This window comes from Carcharhinus amblyrhynchos, chromosome 8 (genome assembly GCF_965287045.1).
Source record: "Carcharhinus amblyrhynchos chromosome 8, sCarAmb.v2.hapA, whole genome shotgun sequence".
Classification (NCBI taxonomy): Eukaryota; Metazoa; Chordata; class Chondrichthyes; order Carcharhiniformes; family Carcharhinidae; genus Carcharhinus; species Carcharhinus amblyrhynchos.
This window is the reverse complement of record NC_137331.1, coordinates 50,047,208-50,063,738: the sequence shown is the minus strand read 5'-3', so window position 1 is coordinate 50,063,738 and position 16,531 is coordinate 50,047,208. Positions and strand designations below refer to the sequence as shown.

The 16,531-nt window shown below is 38.0% G+C and overlaps 1 protein-coding gene across 1 annotated transcript in view; it reads left to right on the top strand.

Moving 5' to 3' along the window:
• The window catches only part of zc2hc1a (zinc finger, C2HC-type containing 1A), a 90,680-nt gene that overhangs the window by 16,286 nt on the left and 57,863 nt on the right, over window positions 1-16,531 (top strand). The window contains exon 4 of the mRNA XM_080194055.1: window positions 8,881-9,022. Within this exon, the coding sequence (XP_080050181.1) occupies window positions 8,881-9,022 (142 nt within the window). The remainder of the gene's footprint in view (window positions 1-8,880; window positions 9,023-16,531) is intronic.

Genomic DNA, 16,531 nt, shown 5'->3' with positions numbered 1-16,531 from the left:
CCTTGCAGCAGATTGATGGGAACTTGTTAATATTGATGAAGATGGGAAAGAAATCTTTGTAATTTGATAAGTGATTTAATAAATGGAGTTTAAAACAAAAGTGAAAGAATATCGTTGATAAGCATTGGTGGAAAATGCAAAATGCTCAGTAAAGAGAAGCAATCCTAAGTGAAATTGGAAACAAAAATGAAAGACTATCATCAATAAACATTGATCAGAAGAAGAGAAATTAATGTAGTGACTTTCGGTCAGGTTGGGATGGAGTGGCATGCAAATGGTATATATTCAAATAGGCAGGAGATAAATATCCACTGGTGATGGAGAATATGATTTTAGTTAAATATTTATGCAGTTTACAGGAAGAAAGTACAAGACGCCTAACAATAGAATGAGGTTTAATGGTCGCCTTTTTTAGATTACTGCAGAAACTATATGACACACAACCTCTGAAGAAGGCAGTGTCTGGCATCCTGTCCAGAATGATTGCACTGCTGTTATATCAATGATATTTACCTCACTTTCCTAACAATAAGAAATTGCAAGACAGAAAATATAAACAAAGAGATTTTTGGTCAATATAATAAGGCAAAGAAATGAATATATTTAATACTAATATAAATGTCATACTCCTTTGATCACAAGCGTCAAAAATATGATAAATGCACTCTTCTTGAAAACTGCATAAAATTTTAATCCAATTATATTCTCCATCAGCAGTGGATATTTATCTACTGCCTATTTGAATGTACATTTGCATGCCACTCCATCCCAACCCAATCAAAAGTCATTGTAATAATTTCTCTTCTTCTGATCATTCTTAGTATTTTCTGTCAATGCTTATCAATGACATTCTTTCACTTTTGTTTCACATTCCACACAATAAATAAACACAGCCTGAGAATGAGACCTGGGAATGATAGCTAGACTTAACAGTTTAAATGTGCGAATAATATGATGGATCAGTGAGGAAGCAAGTGCAATGCTGAAGTTAAAAAGCCAGAGCAATTATGTACGCTTTTCCAGAGTCTCCTATAATGCAATGATCAAATTAGACTCAAAGTTCTTTTTTTTTTAATCGATCATGACATATAAAACACAGGTGTGTGAAATTTAAATTAGAGGAATGTCTCAACGTACTACCATTAAAGAAGTTAGTTAAATATAGTGAAAAGTGAATTTGAAGAGCTGTTGTATTTGGTCATAAATTATCGGAGAGTGGAGAAAATAGCAAAAATAGTGGATATGCAGCTGGAAGGTATAATGGGTGTTTTAGGAATGAATTTTGGGCCTTTTCTTATCCTTCACTTATGAAATGGTTGAATAAACGCTGATTTGTTCAGTGATCTATGGTTTTGGGGTAGGGGAAGATAGGTGATGACTGAGTAGGAGAAGAGGAAGAGTACGCAGATGTGAACAGGTTATTGTAAGCAGTTGCAGGTGTGAAACAAATGTTCAGGAAAGTACAAAACAGAACTGGAATTGGAAGTGAAAAATCAGCATTAGGATACTTGTGAACTAGCCTTGCTGTTTTAACCTTTTTCTCAGTTTTGTTTTCTTTCTTGTGTTAACAGTAATTTCCATAAAAAGACTAATCTTTAAAAGTATCGTTAAACTTCATATATTACCGTATCAAATTAGCTTAACTTGCACATACCGGGGTGTCCTCAGTCATCATATTAGTTCAAAAGCTAGAAAATTTTTGCAACACTGGGCTCCATTAAACAAGCTGTGCTTTTGTCTAGATTTATTATGGCAAAAAATACTATATTTTCTAATTTTACTATTTATACAACTGAAATAACTGTTCCATTTTGAACAGCTTCAAACAAAATGAACAGCTGCTGGTGGTGAGTGCATAAGCCTGTTCAAAGCCATTAGAGGGAGGGAATGTATCATATAGAAGTGCCTGAGTTCCTCCAAATATGATCAGTTTAAATTACATGTTTGGTTTCAGAGAAAACTGCTCATAAGAGTTCTGTGTAGTACTGTAAACCTTCAGGCTGGCTGATATAGGGTATTGTCAGCATAATGTTTCAGTGGATCAGAATCCTTTGTCTCTTCCCTGGTATAGCATTTTCCCTTCCTGCTTTAAGGGAAATAATAAGATCAACACTGTATGAGACCGATTTAACAAAGGAAGATCCTTGTTCTGTTAAAGGGATTTGCAGGGGGGAATTCACTGTCTGACATTAACCCATAGCATTTCTGCTTCATTCAGTCCATGTTTAAGTGGATTTTTTTAAACTGAGGAGGTCTGCAAACCACCTGAAACCAGAAATGCAATTGTTGATATTAACCCCTGCTCCATTTCTGTGGGAAGATTATCAAGTGAAAACCTAAAGCTTTACTGGTTATGTGAAAGCTCTCATTTTTTTCAGAGACATTGGGACATTGACAATTGAAATATAATAACCATTGATTTATTTGCAAAATATAAGGTGTCTGGGGGCAGATTTCCTCGTTACAGAATGAGATGGTTTAAAAATTAGTCTAAATTTACAGTAATAAAATATAATTAAGAAATTTGACTCATAATTGACTTTTAATTAGATCATGTATTAAATGTATAATTTTTTTAAAAAAGTTTCTGCTGGGTTGATTTATAGCGCATGTTTTACAAAACTAATAAAAGCATAATGTCTAAACATGCATGTTCCTAAATAAACTATTGACTATCCTGTTGTTTTCTAGGAACAAATTTAAAATTTGGCAAAACTTTCAACTTTAGTAATTTAATGGAAGAGAAATCCAAGTGGTGTGTGTAGCAGGTGACTGATCTACTGCCTGTTTTACACCCTTATCAAAGTTGAAAGTTCTGTTATACCCAATTTGTTAGTAAGTACGGGTGTATGTTACCCAATTCAGTTTTTTTGTGTCTTGCCTCCTATAGCTAAACATTGTAGCTGAGAGGTGCTTTCCCTTTCTATGACGTGTAACTTCTTCTTGTAATTTATCATTACAATTTGCTTCATTTACTGAGAGTTTATTTCTAACCTTGTGTTTAATAATTGTACCAGTGAGACTGAATAGTGTGGTGTGAATAGTGTTGAAAGACGTAGAAGCTATTGAAAGGGTACAGAGGAGATTTACAAGGATGTTGCCTGGACTGGGAGGCATGCCTTATGAAGTTAGGTTGAGGGAGCTGGGTCTCTTTTCCCTGGAGAGACGAAGGTTGAGAGGCGACCTGATAGAAGTTTATAAAATGTTGAGAGGAATAGATAGGGTGGATTCTCAGAGGCTATTTCCCCGGGTTGAAATGGTCGCTACGAGAGGACACAGATTTAAGGTGCGGGGAGGAAAGTACAGAAGTGATGTTAGGGGTAAGTTTTTCACTCAGAGGGTGGTGAGTGAATGGAATCGGCTGCCATCAGTGGTGGTGGAGGCGAACTCGCTGGGGTCTTTTAAAAGACTTCTGGATGAGTATATGGGGTTTTATGGGATTGGGGGTTATAGATAGGTCTATAGATTGGTAGGCGTTGATGTGATCGGCGCAACTCGTGGGCCGAAGGGCCTGTTTGTGCTGTAGTGTTCTATGTTTTGATGAAAACATCATAATATATGAATAAAGTCATTGATTTATTATTTAATCACAAAATTGGATCAATGTAACTGAACTCCATGCCTGTGGCAAGTTTGCTAATTAACGATATTCCAGAAGTTGACTGACTTCAAGTGTCAGTGTTACTGGCCTGCACTGATGCCAAACATGTTTCATTGCTATTTGTTATGCTGGTTATTAATTTAAGAAATATAAAGCATGAAATGAGAAGCCAGCCTCCATTTAATGCATTTTACAATATATACAATTTATCCTGTTGTTAACTCTGACCCATTTCTTGAACAACCAAGCATTTCTTGAGTCTGTGATCTCTCTCTTCCCAGTGTTTGTGCTGTCTGCCTTGCTTTTCTCTTCATCTCCTCCCATCTTCTCTCACCTGACCCCTGTACCCCATTACCTTATCTGTTGTCATTGCATATGTTGCCCTTGTGGCTGTCAGCTTATGCCTTGCGTTTCTTATCCTTCACTCCCTGTCTCTCAAGCCTCCACATCATAGGCCAAAGAGAAAAATTACAAATACTAAAGGCTGAGCTGTGGTCTAGTGAGTGAAGGAGATCTGCAGAAGATAAATCGAATCTAGCCTGGGAATATCTTTGATTATGCAACCATGTATGGGTAGTGAGAAGTTGCAGAAAGTCCTTTTACTTGGAATCGGTTGCGGAGACTATGTGAATAATGAGCACTTTCATAAGTAAGATCAAAAAGGATAAACTATGCAGGGTACTGTAAGAGGTGTAAGGAAAAATAGTATTTGGAAGACAAAGAGAAGAACAATTGAATTGTATAAATTGAAATGCAAAAAATCCAAAATGTGAAGTTTAAAATATAAAATAAAAATTCAATCTGGGATTTTGTGCCGTTTATAGAATGCCTACACTACAGAAGAAGGCCATTCAGCCCATCAAGCCTGCACTGATCACAGGCTCACCCAGGTCCTATCTCTGTTACCCCATGTATTTACCCTGCTAATCCCCCTGACACTAAGGACAATTTCGTCTGGCCAATCACTTAACCCACATATCTTTGGATGGTTTGACATCCATCTACTGAAACGAGCAATGCTCCTGCTTTTGAGCACAGTTAGCTTCTTCTGTTGCTTGTCTTCTTAAGCTTGCAGGTTCCCAGTTGGTGTTGTCTATTTTCAATGTTATTGGTATCACCTCCATCTGGTTGTCATCTCTTGCTACCCCCACAGGCTTGCTGCTTAGTTCTCTGCAAGCTCACTTATTCCTTTGTCCTGTTGCTAGTTCAGTGCCTAATCGTTGGCCTGACTCCAAATTCAGCTGGTTACCAGTTGCGTGGGATGGAAGAGTATGGAATATTGAAGAGAAATTTCTAACAAGTACTAAGAGGTGAGGGAAATGAGTTGTGGAGCTGCAATGATAGTGGTTGTTTGCAGTTCAGTGGAAGGCAAGAAAGAGGTCAATTAAGTGAGTGGCAGGAGGAAACGAAAGGGAGATTGAATTGCAATTGCTGAGACACTCAAATTAATGTTTTATCCTTTAAATTTCCCTCAGTTATATTATAATGTGAATGTTAATTGGCTTTTTATCATAAATGGTTACATAGGCCTCTTCTATTAAGAGGTTGATTTTAAAAATATTCTTCGCTCAAAGATCGTAAGTAGAAATGCTGTGGGCAACAAGTATATGAAACTGATATTCAAACTTTAACATTGCTCACAGCAAGTTAGAGGATATATGTTTTATAATAATTGAGCTATATATTACTATAGAACAGTGAATTTGATCTAAACAAAATCTTTAACCATTTTATCTTAGCTGCTTACTAAAGAACTGTTTAGGGTTTACAAGCCCAGTTTGTATCTAAGAGTGAATGATGCCAATCTGTCTTGCAATTCAGATCGGATATGAATTTATATTGACAGCTATCAATTTGGATACCTATAGGCTGTTGAGTAAACCAATCCTTTCTTGCTGACTCTTCAAAGAAAGGCACACAATAATATTCCTGAATATTTTGAAGGAAAAATGCTTTAGGGCTGTGAAGAAAAAGAAAAGGAGTGAGATTAATTTGACTGCACTACCAAAGAGCTGGTTCAGTAACAATCGGCCAAGTAGCCTCATTTGATGCTGCGTCGTTCTCTGATTCTACAGCAAATTATACCAAAAAAACTATATTGATTACAAATATCACAATTCTGAATGTTGTGTATTAGTACATACAATTAATATAATTTACCTAGCAATTTGAAGATCATAATTAATACTTAATTCAATGATAACAGGTTGTGAAGACAGTTTGTTGTATCATTGTTTCTGCATTAAATTGGTTGCTGATTATTAAATGGTAAGTTCCATAACTGGTATAAATTGGTGAGCTGAATGCAAGAGTAAACTTCTTGGATAGCTGACAAAGTTAACAGCATTAGATAGCCAATCTAATGGATACGTTGGAGCTTTTGGGCTGATGGTTAGAAACCTCTCCAGAGCTGATAACGCCTTTATTCTAATGAGTGACATCGTTATGTCTCACCTTTTTACTGGAATGATGATGCTTCTAAAATGTTGACTTGATAAGCAGCTTTGATGGCAATGTTGTATAACTCATGATGCTCTGTTTTGTCTGAATGTACTTTGCACATAAGCTATGATATCTGCTCCGACTAGCTTAACTTTTGTTCTCCTTGATCTCCTATGTAACACAGTTATCTCAACATATAACAGGCTGGTGAGGCTGTGCACAATGATTTTACTTGTAAAAGTACCTACTAATTGTGGTTACAGGCTGTCCTTGGACCTGAAACAATCGGTTCCTGAAAACTGCTTCATAAGTCAGAAACATTGTAAATTGGAACTGTTTTTCCCCATAGAACAATGTTATAAGTGGGAGGTTGGTTCCTAAACCAAGGAACGATACTCTATTTTTACTCTAGTGCACTTGTTAATGAAAAAATTGACTTGATGTTATTCCCTTTCCATTAACTTGTGGCCATAACATGATGAACAGAGGCATAGAAGCACCCCTTTTTATGTAGTTTTGTAAATTTGTTTCACTGGCTATTGTCCGTCAAATGCACTGTGCATTTATCAGTGACAGGTCAAAATGAGGTTTGTGAGCAAATGATTGCCACGTATTCTTCCTTGTTTCCTGCATATTAATCAGGGAAATTGGATAACCCGAGAGTCACAGATGAGATGCCTGAAGATTGGAGGATGGCAAATGTGTCTTTGTTTAAAATGGGCTGCAGGGAAAAGCCTGAGAATTACAGGCCAATGAGCCTTACATCTGTGGTGGGTAAGTTGTTGGAAGGCATTTTGAGACACAGGATCTACAGGTATTTAGAAATACAAGGACAGATTATGGACAGTCAGCATGGCTTTGTGAGTGGAAAATTGTGTCTCACATTTGATTGAGTTTTTTGAAGAGATAACCAAGAAGATAGATGTTGATGTTGTCTACATGGACTTTAGCAAGGTCTTTGACAAGGTACTGCATGGCAGGTTGCTGTATAAAGTTAAATCTCTTGGGATCCAGGGTGAGGTATCTCAATGGATACAAAACTGGCTTCTTAACAGAAGCCAGGGGATGGTTGTAGAGGGTTGTTTTTCAAACTGGAGGCCTGTGACCAGCGGTGTGCCTCAGGAATCAGTGCTGAGTCCACTGTTATTTGTCATTTATATTAATGATTTGGATGAGAATATAGGAGGCATGGTTAATAAGTTTGCAAATGACACCAAGATTGGTGGCATAGTGGACAGTGAAGAAAGTTATCTCCAATTACAACGGGATCTTGATCAATTGAGCCAGTGGACTGGCGAATGGCAGATGGAATTTAATTTTGATAAATGCGAGGTGATGTATTTTGATAGATTGAACCAGGGCAGGATTTACTCAGTTAATGATTGGGCGTTGAGGAGAATTACAGAACAAAGAGACCTAGGAGTTACAGGTTCATAGCTCCTTGAAAATGGAGTCACAAGTAGACAGAGTGGTGAAGAAGGCATTCAGCATGCTTGGTTTATTGGTCCGAACATTCAACACAGGAGTTGGGACATCTTGTTGAAGTTGTACAAAACATTGGTAAGGCCACACTTGGAATACTGTGTACAGTTCTAGTCATTCTATTGTAGAAAGGATATTATTAAACTAGAAAGAATGCAGAAAAGATTTACTAGGATGCTACCAGGACTTAATGGTTTGAATTATAAGGAGAGGCTGGGTAGACTGGGACTTCTTTCTCTGGAGCGTAGAAGGCTGAGGGGGTGATCTTATAGCGTTCTATAAAAGATCAACTAGATAGTCAATATCTTTTCCCAAACACAGAAGTCTAAAACTAGAGGGCATAGGTTTAAGGAGAGAGATACAAAAGTGTCCAGAGGGACAACTTTTTCAGGGTTGGTGGTTTTCACAGAAGCTGCCAGAGGTGGTAGATGCAGGTATAATTTTGTCTTTTAAAAAGCATTTAGACAGTTACATGAGCAAGGTGGGTATAGAGGGACATGGGCCAAATGCAGGCAATTGGGATTAGTTTAGGGGTTTAAAAAAAAGGTGGCATGGACAAGTTGGACGGAAGGGCCTATTTCCATGCTGTAAACCTCTATGATTCTGACCCATCTAGTAGTCACTCAGATGATTCATTGGTAAGTAAACTTAAAATTTTTGTAAACCATGCATCTGATCCACTAGTTTCCACTGAGTCAGTTAGTTTAAAACTGGGACTTTAGTCATGTTAAAGTTTGTGAGATGTTGCATCAGTAAAATTGTCTTATTTCCCATTGTATAATAGTGCCTACGCTTTCAAAGACATTTCTATATTTGAGAAGCAATTTGCCCTTCCTGAGGTTTTGAAAGGCGGAACATAATATAACAGTTGGTAAAGACCAAGGGACTGAGTATAAAGCATTCCATTATCTAGCTCACTTAACACTGCTGTTGTATGTTCAGTCTGTAGGATTTGCCTCCGTTTCAGAGTTACCATTTCTAGGCAAAAATATGAACTGTAGGTTTTTGGAAGAAGCTGGTACCTTGAAGTGAAACTTTAATGTAGGTGCTAAAATACGCAGAAGAAATTGTAGATAAGTTTAATTATGAGATTCAAATTTTGGTTCTTTTCTCTTCAAAACTTTGTGGACCTTACATGCCTCAGTTACTGAGGAGAAAATGGCAGAAAAGAATTGACCTCTTTCAAATTGACTCATTAAAAATCCATGACCATTGAAATGGTTTCCTTTCATGAAATATTGATACTACTTTGCATTTATACAGATTTATATTACTGAGCATGACACAGGAAATGAAGATGATGCATGTAGTGTATGTTGTATATAATTAATCACTATATTATTTCAATTTTGTAGCCTGAGCCTCCCAAAAAGCCCTCAAACTGGAGAGTAAAACATGAAAATTTTATTGCTACCATCAGAGCGGCCAAAAAGATTAACCAAACAATGAAAGATGGGGGTGCACTTCCACCACCACCTCCACCTTTATATGATCCAGGTATGGCATGCACAAAGTAGAATTATCACTTTAGTTTGAAGAAGGCTTGATAAATTATATTTTAAAATCAAAAGTCCTTGATATTTAATTATTTGGTCTGCAATGTTAATATTGTTGTCTGTTAAAGTTGATGAATCCAAAAGGTAAAATGTTGGTGGATCCAAATGATGGAATATTGGTGATACAAAAAGTTTTTCTCGCCATAGATGCTGCCCTTGCTGCTGAATGTTTCCAGCATTCTCTATTTTAATTTCATATTTCCAATATCGGCAATGTTTTGATTCTGTTCCACTATTTAAATAACTGCAGTAGTGTTCAATACCTGTAGAATATTTCAAGTGCCAAAATTCCACTGTTTTGATTTACCTACTGATTAAATGCATATTTCCTTTGTTACTGTGATGACTTCAGCCAGGCTACTGAGCTTGGCTTTCTAGAGTATGAACCCCTCAGTTAATTTGATTTAGTTTATTTGGTTGGTACAGAAAATAAGTACCTGGTGAGTCCTAATTAATGGTTAAATCAGGGAGCCTCATACTCCCTGTTTGAAGCAAGTGTAAAAAGTCTGACAACACCAGGTTTCAGTCCAACCGATTTATTTGATAGTAAACTCACTAGCTTTCGGGTTAGTCCCTTCGTCAGGTGAATAGAGGGTTCTGGCCTCAGACAGAGCATGTAAAGCACAGACAGTTTACAGATTACTGATTAGAATGCGAATCTTTACATTAGAATTCGCATTCTAATCAGTAATCTGTAAACTGTCTGTGCTTTATATGCTCTGCCTGAGGCCAGAACTCTCCATTCACCTGACGAAGGGGCTAACCCGAAAGCTAGTGAGTTTACTATCAAATAAATTGGTTGGACTGAAACCTGGTGTTGTCAGATTTTTTACTGTGTTTACCCCAGTCCAACGCCGGCATATCCACATCATGAAGCAAGTGTGTCAGACTCCCTGTCTGCATTTCAGCAGGGAGCAACTGGAGAGCTGTGTAGCGATGTATGGTGTAAATAAAGTAACTTGGTGACAGGACTTTCGCCCCCATGGAGTTATTACAGTTACACAGATTTTACAGCGCGTAAATAGGCCATTCTTTATTCAGAGAATGGTGAGAATGCAGAACCTTTTACACAGGGAGTGGTAGAAACAAATGTAAGATGCAGTAAAGGGGAGGCAAGATGTGCATTTAGGAGAAAAGGAATAGAGGGTTTACGGATGACTAAATGAGGATGGACATGAGAAAAATTGAGGGTAAACACCGCCATGGACTATTCCTGTTCTGGAGTGAAAGCAAGTGCTTTAAAGTTCACAAAAGATTGGCTTGTTGCGTGACCTCTCCAACTGCCTAATGTTCCAAATAAGGTCATGGCTAGTGTATTCCAGTTGTAACTTGATTAGATCGGGACTGAGAATTCCCTCTTTTGTTAGTGTCCAATTTTCCAAGTTATCGTGGTTAATGATTTGTCTCCACCCAGTTGAGTACCTAAATGATTGTCTGGTCTCTTTACTAATAGGATGAGAGAAGGCCCCCTTTCATCCTCTTTTCAAGGCCATTGTTCCTGCTGTGGCTTTTCAGACAGATTGTTTCAATTTCAATGGTTTGTGGAATGTAGAAGGTAAAGCGATGCAAATGTGCAGCAATCTTTGACTGTGATCCCAAGACACTGGAGTGATTAGTCTTTTTTAAATCAACTCTGGGGTTCCAGCTAGTAAATTCATTTTTTTAATATAAAGCATGGTATCACAACAAATCTACAGCCAAAATTTTAAAATAAGTTAGAGATGCATGCCCCTCTCAAAACAACAAATCATTTCTTTGTAATGTATTTCATTTTGTCAAACAGGCAGTTCGTGACTTCCCTGCAGCCGTTTAATTTGAGAGTTCCTTTCTCCACCATCTGTTTAAAGCCAGCAAAATCAGTTTAGTCTTTTTTCACATTGACATTTTGTAGGGTATACATTATCTCACAAGGAATGAATATCTGCACAATATTAAATGGATATACGGAGTGTGACCTCACTGGCTTGCCACACCAGTTAATCGGCTTGGTGAATCAGGAAGATTACATACGAGGCCAAAACCACAAACCAGTTTGGCTTCGCGTGCAAACTTCCCAGTCTTGTTTTGCTAGCAAAGCTCGAGTTAGGTCATGCCATGGTGGAGAGGTGGGGGGCTTATGCAGGGGGAGCTCTGCGCGTGAGTGAGCCAAGTATAGATGGTCCGCAGAGGAGGTTATGATAAGGTGTGCATTTCCCATTCTCATCTATCAGAAACCACAGTTCGTCTGTTCTGGCGAGCTGCACTGGAATATTCATTGGGAAGATTAGCATATCAAGTATTGCTTAAAAATGACTAGCTTCATATTATTTGGATGACCTAAGGCTGAAAACCCAAGGATAGATTTTAATAAATTTAACTTAATAATTTAAAGGCAAATAAAACATTATATTCTTTGAAGGTGCTTCATTGTTGGACTTAACTCCAACACATCAAAAGATGTAACTCGTCTCCCTGTGCGATGGTTAACAAGCCCAAGTACATATTTTCAATGCAGATTTATTCCCGTGTACTCTAATTCAAAAATCAACTGTAACAATGTTCCATTTATGTTGTCGTTTGAAACCCAAACTAATAATTAAATTTTTCACTATCTTGGATACTAAGCCAAATTTGACAATTAACTATAACTGTTATGTTTTTTTTTCCTGTGTTAGTTACCAACCGTGTTCCCCTGTAAATTGGTTACCAGGACCAATTGAATAAAATATAGCTTTGTTCCCCCATAGTACGCTTTAATGAACAAAATTTAACAACTGACTAAACTTTCTACCCTGAGTATTCATTACCAAACATAACTTAAAATTCAACAGTATTCCCTTTGTATTGAATTCAAACCCAATCCAATGATTAACTAACTGTGCCCTCCTGTGCATTAGTTATCAAGTCTAATCTAATAATTAGCTCACAATTAGTTCACTGAATAATGAAGTCCAAATTAACAATTAACTAATGTTCTCCTCTGTGTTATGAAGCCCAATTCTTTTAAAACTTGTAATGTTCTGCTTGTGTATTCATTCTCAAGCCCAATTTTACAATTGTGTCATCGTATTATCCAATATCCAATTTAACAATTAACTTCAAATTTGTACATTTTGTATTAATTTCCATCCCAGTTTAACAATTTCATGTAAATTTGTTTCCACCTGCTGGTTTGAATGCCAAATGTTGTCTGTGTGAATTGGTTGAACTTTTACACCTTGGTCTATTCCGCTATGTGTTGATGACCAAGCCCAATGTCTCACGTAATTGTTTTCCCCTAAGTATTGATTTAAGAAGTCTAAATTAATAATTAGTTCTATCTCAATACATTGTTTGTCGGTTAGCAATCCTAAGTTAATAATTAACTGCAACTTTTTTGCCCAGTGTGCTGTTAGCATTTCCAATTTAATAATTAACTGTAAAATTATTCCAGCGCATGGTTATGAAGCACAATTTACTTTAAATCACACCTGAAGCACCTTTTTAATTGTTCTGTACAGTCCTGGTATTTGTTTGGCCATTATTTTTGTTCCAGTTTTGTCTTTTGTTGAAATAGACGCTTCTGCTTAAAAGCTTTCATCCTTATATTGCCTGTTTCTTCCTTGTTATTTCTTACAATTCCTTCCATTGTATTGACACCTGGATTTGGTAGCTGGACTATTTCAAGACCTGATAATCATCAAGTCTCCCATGTCACTATGAAATGTCACATTTGCTTCTTAAAGGCTGAAGGAAATGACTATTTCCCAAGGAATTTTTTTAAGGCAATAGACACCTGATCCACCAGGGTCTCCTTTCTCTGAGAACCAAACATTAGTTAGAACCAATTGCCTGTTCATATGAGACACCCTGGTAATTTAAAACTGGTGCTTATCCAGGGATCCACAAATTGAATTTTGATAATTGTTTATACAATCTGTTCACGTTGATGATATCTTCAATGGAATTCCTGAAATCTGTCAAATCCTGACCATGTCTCACAGATTTAACAGTTCATTTTTCTTGTTGATTTCATCCGAGAAGATCCAAACAGCCTTCACTATCCACTTGATAGGTATCCTTCTCACAAAATACTTTGATTTTATTTCTTCTAGGGAGCAATAATGCCAAACCCATATTTGTTTTCTCTTTCATGAATGTAACTCATGTCCACAGATCTACTTCATTCCTTTACTGGTAATTGATTCAGACTCCCAGGATCATTGGAGGATAATCACATCCTGACAATTTACACTTGCTTTTTTTTGTTTAAGCACAAAGAGGCTATTTGGCCCATTGTGTCTATGCCAACTCGCTGTCAGAATACTTTACCTAGTACCACTCCCTTGCTTTCTCCCCATAGCCCTACACATTTTTTCTTTTTAGGTAATTATACAATTCCCCTTGAATGCTGCAATTGAAACTGCCTCCACCATACACTCAGGCAGTGCATTCTGGTTGTAATCACACTCTGCATGAAAAAGTTTTTGTTCATGTTACCATTTGCTTCTTTCACCAATTACTGTGTCTGCTGTTATGACCAGTTTAACAGGGATGAACTGACACATCTCTCTGTCCCACTCCTGAGTTAGTCGTAACACAGTTTGAACTTAGGGAGGTGATGTTTCCAATTTAATATATATATTTATTATAGCTCTGTATGAGAAATAAGCCAACCAAGTTCCTTATGTTAACAAGTAAGAGTTAATTTTATTGCTAAAATACACTCAGCTAATGATGCAGAAAGTATTGACAAAAGATTTAACGTGCAGACACGTCCAACCACTCACTAATGTACAGCATCCCATTCGCCTTCCTGACCACTTGCTGCACCTGCAAGCTGGGTTTTTGCGACTCATGCACAAAGACCCCAAGGTCCCTCTGCACCGTCGCCTGCTGCAGTTTTTCGCCACGTAAGTAATAATCCTTCCTACCATTATTCCTACCAAAGTGGACCACCTTGCACTTGCCAACATTAAATTCCATTTGCCATTTCCTGGCCCATTCGCCCAGCCTATCTAGATCCTTCTGTAGACTCTCCACACCGTCCGCACAATTTGCCGTTCCACCAATCTTGGTGGATTGAATATAAAAGTAGGGAGGTCTTGCTGCGGCTGTATAGGGCATTGGTGAGGCCGCAGCTGGAGTACTGTGTGCAGTTTTGGGCACCGTACTTACGCAAGGATATTTTGGCCTTGGAGGGAGTGCAGAGGAGGTTTACTAGGCTGATACCGGAGTTGAGGGGGTTGAGCTATGAGGAGAGGCTGAATAAACTAGGCTTGTACTCGTTAGAGTTTAGAAGAATGAGGGGAGATCTCATTGAGACGTATAAGATGATGAATGGGTTGGATAGGATAGAGGTGGAGAGACTCTTCCTGCTCAGAAAGGATAGTAGGACTAGGGGGCACAGCCTCAAGATAAAGGGGGGGCGGTTTAGAACGGAGTTGAGGAGGAACTTCTTCACTCAAAGGGTGGTGAATCTCTGGAATTCTCTGCCCGTTGAAGTGGTGGAGGCTACCTCGCTAAATATTTTTAAGATGCGGGTTGATGGGTTTTTGATAAGAGAGGGGATTAAGGGTTATGGGGAGAGGGCGGGAATGTGGAACTGAGCCACGACAGATCAGCCATGATCTTATTGAATGGCGGGGCAGGCTCGAAGGGCTAGATGGCCTACTCCTGCTCCTATTTCTTATGTTCTTACAAGCATACACAACAACTCCACCTCCCACCCCCAAGCATGCAAAAAAGAAGTAATAGTCTATAGAGTATCATATATTAAAACTTTGGCCAAGTAACCATTAAAATCTTTAAAAAAAAATGGAATGTTGAAATGTTTGGTCTAAAGTAGTTGGATCTTTGGATTTCTCATTAGAGACAGTGGTGTTGGTTCAGAATTCTTCTTTTGAAACATTGTTTGCGGCAATGAGGTCTTCTGTTAGGTTTTTCAAATTACAAATGGCTCAGTGTTAAGTTTTAGAAGAAACAGGGATTGAATAAGACTATTACCCAGTCGCAGTCTAACTATTGAATCTTTGTTAGATGCTAGATCATGTGATCTCTTTCTGAGCTCCATAGACTCTGTTCATTATGACAGCTTGTGTCTTGCAAATTCAGCATAGTAGCTGTGGTAAGTTAGTGTCCTTTGTTTAGGAAAAGAGGTCTTTTCAAAAAAAAATTCAATATGTATGTCTAGCTGATGATTTATAGATCAATATTTGATATAATATCTTCATTATACTGTGTCCTCTTATTCTCTATTTTCCACCAATGGGAACAGTTTTTCCTATCTAATGTTCAGACCCTTCATGGTTTTGAATACCTTTAACAAATTTCCTCTCAACCTACACCAAGGGAAAACAGTCCCAACTTCTCCAAATTATCTATGTAACTCAGTTCCTCATACCTGGGACCATTCTCATGAATCTTTTCTGCAAATGCACTCTGCATTTCTGTCCTCTGGGATTTTAGTTTACCGCATGAAAGGTTTTTCTTGGTTACCAAAGAAATCATTCTGTGCTATTGTATTCCACTTCAGAATGCCAGATGTTGAATAGAACTGAAGCCACTTTTTAACAGAAGTATTTATTTACAGAGATGCACATTACAAACGTTCACCCCATAACCTAACAGCCACATTCAGTCTGTTCTTAATCATCAGAACATAAATGAACCTCCAGTTAATGCCCATCACCTGCTGTTAGATATGGCAGGTGGTCATTACCAGGCTGCCCAAATCCCAAACTGAAACTTGATAAACCTGTCACGTCGGTTTGCAATTTGTTTTTTATTGCGAGAAGGTATGTGCACTGAAGTCAGAAGTAAAGATCCCAATGCCACTTTTGGAGATTTTAGAGATCGAGGGGATCACATGATGTATGTGTGGGAACAACTGTGTTTTCGAAGGCTCTGGCGCTACTCATCTTTTAATCCTTTTATTTATCCTGATGCGCAACCCGTAATTATTTAATCCTGGATTGTATACTCTGTGCTTTGCTCCTGGAAGATCCTGATTAAACTGAGGTGACAGGAAGCTGAATAAAGTCAAGAAGATCCTCGCTTGATCAAGGCAGTCGGAGATAGATGGGGCAGGGTCTTGTTCACACTGGTGGATTGGCTGATGAGTGGGTTCACGCTCTGCGATGTTATCGGCATCAAGGTGATGGCCTATAGTGGATAAAGCTGTGATTGACAGTCTCGGCTCCCCAGCAAAAAAACTTTGGGGCTTGCATTGATGCTCTTCCAAGATATCCAAAACAATGGATGAAGTGGAGGAAAGAATCCAGGCAGTCAAGTAGGCAATTACCTTAGTAGAGGCTCAGGTGAAGATGCTGCTGCATGGTATGTTGGATATCCTGGCTAATTTAGGGAGATTGGGCCACAGAAGCAATATCCATGTGCCTGATATCTCAAGGGGTGCGGAGGATAAATTTCTGACTGAATTTGAGAACTGACTGCCATACTTTGCAATTTGAAAGCTGGGCATTTCAAATTC